The sequence below is a fragment of the Myiozetetes cayanensis genome, unplaced genomic scaffold (assembly GCF_022539395.1).
Source record: "Myiozetetes cayanensis isolate MyiCay16 unplaced genomic scaffold, myiCay2020 scf26, whole genome shotgun sequence".
Taxonomy (NCBI): Eukaryota; Metazoa; Chordata; class Aves; order Passeriformes; family Tyrannidae; genus Myiozetetes; species Myiozetetes cayanensis.
The window spans coordinates 4,003,972-4,012,023 of NW_026087477.1; the positions used below are offsets into that span (position 1 = coordinate 4,003,972).

General features: G+C 62.2%; 2 protein-coding genes and 2 non-coding genes across 5 annotated transcripts in view; 2 read left to right on the forward strand and 2 right to left on the reverse strand.

Annotated features, from left to right (window-relative positions):
• The window catches only part of NDUFS7 (NADH:ubiquinone oxidoreductase core subunit S7), a 95,847-nt gene extending 91,284 nt beyond the window's left edge, over window positions 1-4,563 (forward strand). Inside the window, exons 2-9 of the mRNA XM_050321301.1 lie at window positions 1,727-1,752; window positions 1,951-1,987; window positions 2,241-2,309; window positions 2,581-2,695; window positions 3,269-3,448; window positions 3,526-3,572; window positions 4,000-4,088; window positions 4,371-4,563. Of these exons, the coding sequence (XP_050177258.1) occupies window positions 1,727-1,752; window positions 1,951-1,987; window positions 2,241-2,309; window positions 2,581-2,695; window positions 3,269-3,448; window positions 3,526-3,572; window positions 4,000-4,088; window positions 4,371-4,468 (661 nt within the window). The 3' untranslated portion in view covers window positions 4,469-4,563. The remainder of the gene's footprint in view (window positions 1-1,726; window positions 1,753-1,950; window positions 1,988-2,240; window positions 2,310-2,580; window positions 2,696-3,268; window positions 3,449-3,525; window positions 3,573-3,999; window positions 4,089-4,370) is intronic.
• Window positions 947-1,019, reverse strand: TRNAF-GAA (transfer RNA phenylalanine (anticodon GAA)). The gene has a single exon. It is a non-coding gene; the product is annotated as a tRNA-Phe (tRNA).
• Window positions 1,452-1,525, forward strand: TRNAN-GUU (transfer RNA asparagine (anticodon GUU)). Its single transcript has one exon. It is a non-coding gene; the product is annotated as a tRNA-Asn (tRNA).
• Window positions 4,564-5,095: 532 nt separating the features above from the next.
• Window positions 5,096-7,282, reverse strand: GAMT (guanidinoacetate N-methyltransferase). Of its 2 annotated transcripts, XM_050321292.1 has the most exons (7): window positions 7,078-7,282; window positions 6,672-6,817; window positions 6,528-6,591; window positions 6,116-6,183; window positions 5,917-6,027; window positions 5,651-5,823; window positions 5,096-5,462 (listed from the first exon to the last, which is right to left on the reverse strand). In XM_050321292.1, exons 1-6 carry the CDS (start codon window positions 7,259-7,261, stop codon window positions 5,683-5,685), a joined length of 714 nt encoding a protein of 237 aa, XP_050177249.1. In that variant the 5' UTR covers window positions 7,262-7,282; the 3' UTR covers window positions 5,096-5,462; window positions 5,651-5,682. The 2 variants fall into 2 exon arrangements, with proteins under 2 accessions (XP_050177249.1, XP_050177248.1); XM_050321291.1 differs by having other exon boundaries at window positions 5,096-5,823.
• Window positions 7,283-8,052: the final 770 nt, after the last annotated feature.

Below are 8,052 nucleotides of genomic sequence, written 5' to 3' on the forward strand. Positions count from 1 at the left end.
GTAATTATCTGAATATATTTTAATTACACTTTTAATTGCTCTGTGCTCTCTAACGAGTTTCACTATGGAATCCTCATTCCCCTTATCTCAAATACCTCAATTACAGGAACAGAACAGGAAGGGAGGGCTTTATTAAAACTTGTGAGGAGGGATAATGACTTTTAGGGGATGGGATAAAAAAATTAATGAGGGGTTTGTGGAGTGGCTCTTTGGAAGTGAGAGGTCAGGATGGGGTTTCCTGCCCTTGATCCAGGTGCTCTGAGGTAATTCCTTTACATCAGCCCTGTGTTCCCTTCTCCATCAAAATCCCTCCAGTACTGTGAAAATCCTTCACAGCAGTGCCTGGAAGCAGAACTCCTCCCTTTCCTTGCCTTCATCTCGGTCATGGAATCCTGGAATGGTTTGGGTTGGAAGGACCTCAAAACCCACCCACTCCTGCCAGGGGCAGGGTTTTCCACCAGCCCAGGTTGCTCCAAGCCCTGTCCAACCCGGCCTTGGACACTCCCAGGGATAATCCTGGCTTACCATAGTCCTGGTTGGATTTCATATTTGAATCTGTGGTGGTTGGTGCTCAGGGAGGTGCTTCCACCCTGTCTTACATCAGGTAAAGGTTATTTTTACGTATCAGATGAGCCTGTAATATTGTGTGCTGGTGTCTTGGCTCCTTGTTATTAATTGCAGAGCTGAGAGCAGGAAAATGAACTTTACTGCTTTCTGTCCTTGTTCTCTATTTAAAATGGTCTGGCACCTCCCCTCTGTTCATTAGTGGCTGTCCAGTGTTAATTAATGCACATTCCCTCACCTGTTATTTATAATTGATCCAGTGTCACAACCCCACAGCTTTACCCATTGCGTGTACTGCCAGGAATGTTCAAATAACCAGGAGCGGCGTTTTTGGGGTGAAAACCCCCTTTTGCAGCGCGAGCCCGGCAGGAAAAGAAGCGGCTGCCGAAACCCGGGATCGAACCAGGGACCTTTAGATCTTCAGTCTAACGCTCTCCCAGCTGAGCTATTTCGGCTGTTCGGCCCCGCTCCGCCCCCACGGCCGTCACCGCCGGGATACCCGGCATGGATACGGGACATGGATATGGGATATGGGACATGGATACGGGATATGGATATGGGACATGGATACGGGATATGGGATACGGGACATGGATATGGGATATGGGATATGGATATGGGATATGGGACATGGATATGGGATATGGGACATGGATGCGGGACAGGGGACATGGATATGGGAGGGATGTGGGATACTGGACACGACAGGGATGTGGGACATGGGACATGGATACGGGACATAGATAGGGGACACGAGGGGGACATGGGACATGGATACAGGACATGGATAGGGGACATGGGACATGGATACGGGACACGGGGGTACCTGGTCAAGGGACGCGGAGGGAGCCACGGCACACGCGGGGCAGGGCGGCGGCGGCAGCGCGGTCTCTGTGGCGCAATCGGTTAGCGCGTTCGGCTGTTAACCGAAAGGTTGGTGGTTCGAGCCCACCCAGGGACGGCCGCCCGTCCTTTTTTTCCTTTTTCCTGCCGCGGTCCCGGGGCCGCCCCGGCCCCTCCCGGTCCCGCTTTGCCGGCGGGGGACCCTCGGAACGGCCGCGCCCGCGGCGCGCGTTCCCCGCCGGAGCGCTGAGGCGGCGCGCACCGGGCCCCTTTCGGGGGCGCACCGCGCGCAGAGGTTGCGTGAAGGGCTGCGGGAAATGGCGGCGGCGGCGGCAGCGCTGGGCCGTGAGCGGGGAATGGGCTGGGAATGGGCTGGGACCGGGCGGGATGGGCCGTGAGCGGGGACCGCGACAGCCCCCGGGGCACGCGGACAGAGAGCGGGACTCGCCCTCCGCGCAGGGACTGAGCCCAGACGGACCCTGAGGGGGCTCCGCCGCCCTGAGGGGACGCGTCCGGGCTGAGCTCTGCCGTCCTCTCCTGCAGGTCTCCGGCTGCCCGGGCACGGCGCGCTGGGCTGGCGGTGAGCGCGGGGGACGAGGCTGGGGTGTGCGGGGGTCGGGGAGGTGGGAGCCCAGCCCCTGGTGGAGCCCCCAGCCCGCAGCTGAGCGGCTGCCCCGGCCCGGGGCTGTTCTGCCCTCGGAGGGGCTGTGTCACCCTGTCAGCCCCGGGTGTTTCTGCCCCCGGAGGGGCTGTGTCACCCTGTCATCCCCGGGTGTTTCTGCCCCTGGAGGGGCTGTGTCACCCTGTCAGCCCCGGGTGTTTCTGCCCCCCAGGCCCGGCGCTGTGGCTCCTGTCCAGGCTCAGCTGCTCCACCAGACGCCGGCGGCCGATCGTGCAGACAGGTAAGGCAGCTTACCTGCCAGGTGTCCCCTCGCTCCCCCGCTGGAATCCAGGGAGAGCTGGAGCTGGGGGAGCCCTGGGGACAGGCAGCCAGGGGCGCTCTGTGATCCGGGTGGGGCAGAGAAGGCTCTGCCTGAGCTCCAGACCCCACACTGGGGGAGACCCCTCTGCCCCAACCGCAGCCCCAGAGGGTGTGGGATTGTCCATCCTTGTCCAGCGTACCACGGATTGCTCAGGGAGTCGGGGCCTGACCCCCTGTGCTGTTCCCTGCAGCGCTGTGCAGGCCCAGAAGAGCTCAGCCGTGGTCCAGAAGAAGTCCTTTGTCCCCAGCAGCCGGGGCGAGTACATCGTCACCAAGCTCGATGACCTGGTCAACTGGGCCCGGCGGGTGAGTCCCGGGACGCCTGGGATCCAGGGAAACACCGGAGTCCCCTGCTGCTGGGGATAAAAATAGGCTCAGAGCTCGCCTGGCAGGGTTACACGGGCAGAGGGTGACATTGGGCTCCAGTGACAGAGCTCCCCCACACTCTGAACTTCTCCTGTTCCGTTTCCCTTCTGTCTGACGGACTCTGTAAGGTCAGACAATGCCCAGGCACCCCCAGGATGCCAGGCAGTGGGAGAGGGGGAGGAAAATTTATTTCCGAAGTGGAGAACACTGGACTTAAAGAACTTTACTGTTTCAAACACCGGGCCTGGGGAAAGGGCCACCCCTGTTCCCCTCAGGGCTTTTATCACCCCTGGCCCCCGCTCTGAGGGGGCCCTCACACGTGTCTGCAAGGACTTACCTTTTTCCCATACCAGGGAGCGCTTCCCTGGAATGCAGGAGGGGGAAACACCTGAAGCTGTCTCTGGGGAAGATGGCTCTTCCAGGTGGGCAGCGAGCCCTGACGTCCCCACTGGGGGTCTCTCCACCCTCACAGCCCCTTCCCCCCCGGAGTCAGCTGTGCCCCTGTCCCCGCAGAGCTCCCTGTGGCCCATGACCTTCGGGCTGGCCTGCTGCGCCGTGGAGATGATGCACATGGCAGCGCCCCGCTACGACATGGACCGCTTCGGGGTCGTGTTCCGCGCCAGCCCCCGCCAGGCCGACGTCATGATCGTGGCGGGGACCCTCACCAACAAGATGGCCCCGGCCCTGCGCAAGGTACCGGGGCCTGGGGGGCTTTGGGATCGGCGCGGGGGGCGCCGGGGGTGACCCCAAATAAACGTCCCTGTTCGCAGGTCTACGATCAGATGCCGGAGCCTCGCTACGTGGTCTCCATGGGGAGGTGGGTGCCGGGACCCCTGGGAGAGTCTGTGTGTGCAGGGAGGGGCAGGGAGGGGGATTCTTTGCTCGCCTGTTACTCCAAGCCCTTAAGTTCTCTAAAGAGGCCCCGTAGAGCGGAGCAGCGAAGCTGCCTCTGACTGGGAATGGCGTGTGTGAGTCACTGGGAGCTGCACAGTCCCCCCAGGGACAGGTCCAGGGGGTTGCAGCTGCCAGAGCCCAGGAGCTTGTGTATGTCCACGATCCTGGAATTTGTGTTTGGGCTAAAAATGTACCAGCCAGGGCTCCTGAAGGGGCTGAAGGACCACGGTGTCACCTGCCCTGTCCTTCCCTGGAGCTCAGCCAGTGCCCACCTGCCAAGGTCACCTTCCCTTGGCCTTCTGCCCCCCTTCTGGGCTGACCAAGGGTCTGACCCTGCCCCTCTCCTGCAGCTGTGCCAATGGTGGAGGGTACTACCACTACTCCTACTCTGTGGTGAGGGGCTGCGACCGCATCGTGCCCGTGGACATCTACGTGCCAGGTAGGGCGGGAGCGAGGCAATTCTGGGCATTGCCACAGAGCTGGAGGGGGGTTTCAAAGGCTTTTCCTGTTTCAAAGTGTGCTGGTGAAGCTGCAGCAGCTTCAGGGAGCTCTGCTGAGGTTGCAGCGAGGGCTGTGCTGGCGGTGTCGCTGTCAGGGCTGTGGGAGGTGTGAGCTGTGGTTGGCTGTCACCTCTCCTGCTGGCTCCATCTCCAGGCAGGTACAGCCCTGCAACCGTCCACCCTTCTCCTTCCTCCCTTCCCTTCCTCTCTGTCTCTCTCAGGTTGCCCCCCTACAGCTGAGGCTCTGCTCTACGGGATCCTGCAGCTCCAGAGGAAAATCAAGCGGGAGAAGAGGATTCAGATCTGGTACAGGAAATAGCCTTTATTTATGTCCCCACTCTGCCCCCGGGCACCGCTCACGTCACGCACAAAGCCGGGTCCTCACGCGCCTTCAATAAAACTCTACCTGGTCAAGGTGCTCTTCTGTCTTTAATAAATCCCTGTGATGGAAAAACTGGACTAAAAAAACTGGGCTAAAAAGCTGGAGCTGAATCTGGGAACGCTCAGTGTGTTGGCCTGTGTTCTGAACAACCCGTGAGGGAAGCAGAGTGATGTCATATCACGACATAAAGGCCTGACCAGAAGCTGAGGTGTGCTTTGTAGTTTTATTGGGAAGTTTTGAGACCAACACATGTCCAGGTGATCCCCGAGCTCTTCCCTTACTCACCACCTGCTCCCTGTAGATAATTCCCACACAGGATCTAATAAATCTGTAATATCTGTGTGCACGGGGCCAGGCAGCCATTCTGTTTGTGTAACTCAGTAAAATATTAGTGCTTGAAATCAGAACCTGCCTCCTAAACCTGAATGCAGAGCTCCTTAGCAGAGTAGGGGTAAAGCAGCCTGTCCTGGCTGCATCCCAGGAGTCTGGGATAAGGAAAGGTCATGGCAGGGGGACAAACACACTTTGGAAAGACAAATAAATAACTCGGGAACAGAACAGCAGTTTGGGTGTTTCATTCCTTTTAATGGACTTTATCCCTTCTGGGGAGAGAGGAAACATTTACTGAGCTGGGAGGGGGGTGTCAGGGTCAGGACTCACTGCCAGGGGCTTTGGCCAGAAGTGTTGGGAAACCTCCCTGGGGAGCTGCTCCAGGAGCAGCCGAAATGCCTCAGAACACCTCAAACTGCTCTGTCTTCCCAGTTTCTCCTGCCTGGTTTGGATCATTTGGCTCGTCTGTGGAAAGGCACCCTGTGATGTCTCAAAATAATCCAGTTTTTAGAGGAAATGGCTGGTTCTGGAACCCCTTTGGCCAAAGCCCTGGAATTCCAGCTTAACTGAGGAATTTGGAGATGAGTCTTCAGTGGAAACCCTCCTGTCAGGACAGAACAGGGTAGGTTCTTCTTGGACAGAGCCCAGAAGACTCCTGTGGGGCAGGGGGCTCCTGGCAGGGACCTTCCAGTCCTTTTGTCTGCTGGACTTCCATCCCGAGCCTCCAGCTCCCTCTGGATGAATCGGGTTTGCTCTCTCTCGTCAGGAGGAGGTCAGAGCTGTTGGTACCTCTGGTCCCCAGGGTTTGTGTCCCGCTCCCCTCAGTGTTTCAGGACGGTGGGTGTGATCATCCTGGGGTGGGAGTAGTACCGGCACTCCGGGGGGGGCTGCAGCTCCATCACCCTCGTGCTGATGTTCTCCCTCTTGAACCCGGCCTGCACCAGGGGCCCCACCTGGGTCTCCTGCGGGAGAGGAGGGGAGGGAGGGGCAGCCCTGGGTTGGGGTGTCCAGGGGGCAGGGGGGTCACGGTGGGACACGGGGACAACGCCGCTCACCTCAAACATCCTCTCGATGTCGCTGTACCTGGTCTTGAGCAGCTCCCCCCACGAGGTCAGGTTGCAGTAGGTGAGGACCCCCCCAGGCCGCAGCAGGCGGAAGGCGTGACCCTGCCGTGGGAATCCGGGAAATTCGGCACCCCCTGCTCAGCACCCGGCCCTGGCAGCCCCTCCGGGCTCCCCCCGCCCCCCACGTTACCTGGATGAAGTTGAACTGGTGCGTGTGCCACGTGTCCTGGGACAGCGGGTACGTGTCGTACAGGATCCCTGCCGGGGGCACCGGGACCATCAGCCAGGACAGACCCCCAGGGGCTCCAGGGCCGGGGGAAGGCCCCCCTCACAGCCTGGCTCGGGGTTTCCCTGCTGCACTTTGCCCCCCGTGTCTCTGACCCCGGCAGGCACCGAGCTGCTGCTCCCCCGGTGTCTCTCCCAGATCCCACGGGATGGAGCGGGCTGGGTCCCCACCCCACCCTGGCCAAATTGCTCCCCCCCTTTCCACAATTCAGGGATGTCCCAGCACCCCCCTGCCCAGGGCTCCTGCCTTGCTGTGCCCCCCCTTCTGCCATGGGGACCCCACCCAGGCCCTCCCTGTGCCTCTGGGGACGTCTCACCGCTGAAGTGCCCGTCGGGCAGCGTCGGCACCACGTCCTCCCACAGCCCTTTCAGGGGCACCACCTGTGGGCAGGGGGACAGAGGGCTGAGGTGAGGGGGGCACAGGCACCCCCCAGCCCTGGCACAGCCCACCCCGGGCTGACCTTGTGCGGCTGTGCCTTGGCCCACTGCTCCAGGCGCCGGAACACGCCCTCGTTGCACTCGATGATCCAGTGCTCCTGGATGTCGAACTGCTGCACCTTGGAGGCGGCGATGGCCATGCCAAAGCCCACCTCGAGCACGCGCCCACCTGGGGACGGGAGGGCAGCTGGGAGGGCCAGGCACCCCCAGGGACACACAGCCCTGGCTTTGCTCTGCCCTGGACCCCCCCAGCCCCAAATTCTGCCTCGTTCTTTCCCCAGATTGGTTTTTTTTGGTGCAGGTTGGGAGTGTGTGATGCTGCTGGAGCTGAGCTCGGCCCTGTGTCCCTGCCACCTGCTGCCCCCCTGGCTGATCCCACAGTGACCCTTTGCCCCCACCACGTCCCTGAGCCCGGGGGGGCCCCGTTACCCTTCGAGGCAGCCACGGTGGCCAGCGAGTGCATGTAGGGGGTCTCCCAGCGCTCCATCACCGGCTTGCCCAGGATCTCCAGGTGGGCGTCGGGCTCATCGTAGCCGGCCGTGGCCTCGCTCCAGGCCGCCCTGCAGTCCTCGCCCTCGGCGAAGATCGGCCCCGCCGCCGCCCCGGAGCTCATGGCTGCGGGAGCAGAGAGCAGCTGGACAGGCCGGGAGGGAAAGGGCAGCTCGGCTCTTGGCTCGCTTTAAATAGCCGGGCTGGAAAGTGCTGAGTGTGCAGGGCCGGCTGGGGCCCCTGCGGAGCCCTTATCGGGATCGGGAGCCCTTATCGGGATAGGGGCACCGCGGGGTGGGCACGGGCTGCCAGGCCTGGGTGGTCACACACCTGGGGGGCACAGGGAAGAACTGGGGGGTGCCGGGGGTGTCCGGGCTCCTGGGGGTCACTGCTGAGGGGATGACCAGCACTCCTGTGTGGCCAGGTGGGGAACCTTGCAGGTGGGCAGTGGGACCCCACGGATGGACGCTGGGACCCGGTGGTGGGCGCTGCGACCCCACGGGTGGGCCGTAGGACCCTGCGGGGGTCAGTAGGACCCCCCGGGTGGGCAATAGGACCCCACGAGGGGGGTGTGACCCCCGAGTGGGCTGCACTGGGACCCCGCGGGTGGGCGGCACTAGGACCCCGTGGGTGGGCGGCACTAGGGCCCTGCGGGTGGGCGGCACTAGGACCCCGTGGGTGGGCGGCACTAGGACCCTGCGGGTGGGCGGCACTAGGACCCCGCGGGTGGGTGGGCGGCACTAGGACCCCGCGGGTGGGCGGCACTAGGACCCTGCGGGTGGGTGGGCGGCACTAGGACCCTGCGGGTGGGTGGGCGGCACTAGGACCCTGCGGGTGGGTGGGCGGCACTAGGACCCTGCGGGTGGGTGGGCTGCACTAGGACCCCTGGGTGGGCGGCACTAGGACCCTGCGGGT

What these genes read in the sequence shown, in the direction of transcription:
- GAMT (XM_050321292.1), bottom strand. Translation starts at nt 7,261, where the DNA reads ATGAGCTCCGGGGCGGCGGCGGGGCCGATCTTCGCCGAGGGCGAGGAC. An exon ending in CACCGTGGCTGCCTCGAAGG is followed by an intron (nt 6,818 to 7,077) that starts GTAACGGGGCCC and finishes TCCCGTCCCCAG; the next exon opens with GTGGGCGCGTGCTCGAGGTG. An exon ending in CCAAGGCACAGCCGCACAAG is followed by an intron (nt 6,592 to 6,671) that starts GTCAGCCCGGGG and finishes CCCTGCCCACAG; the next exon opens with GTGGTGCCCCTGAAAGGGCT.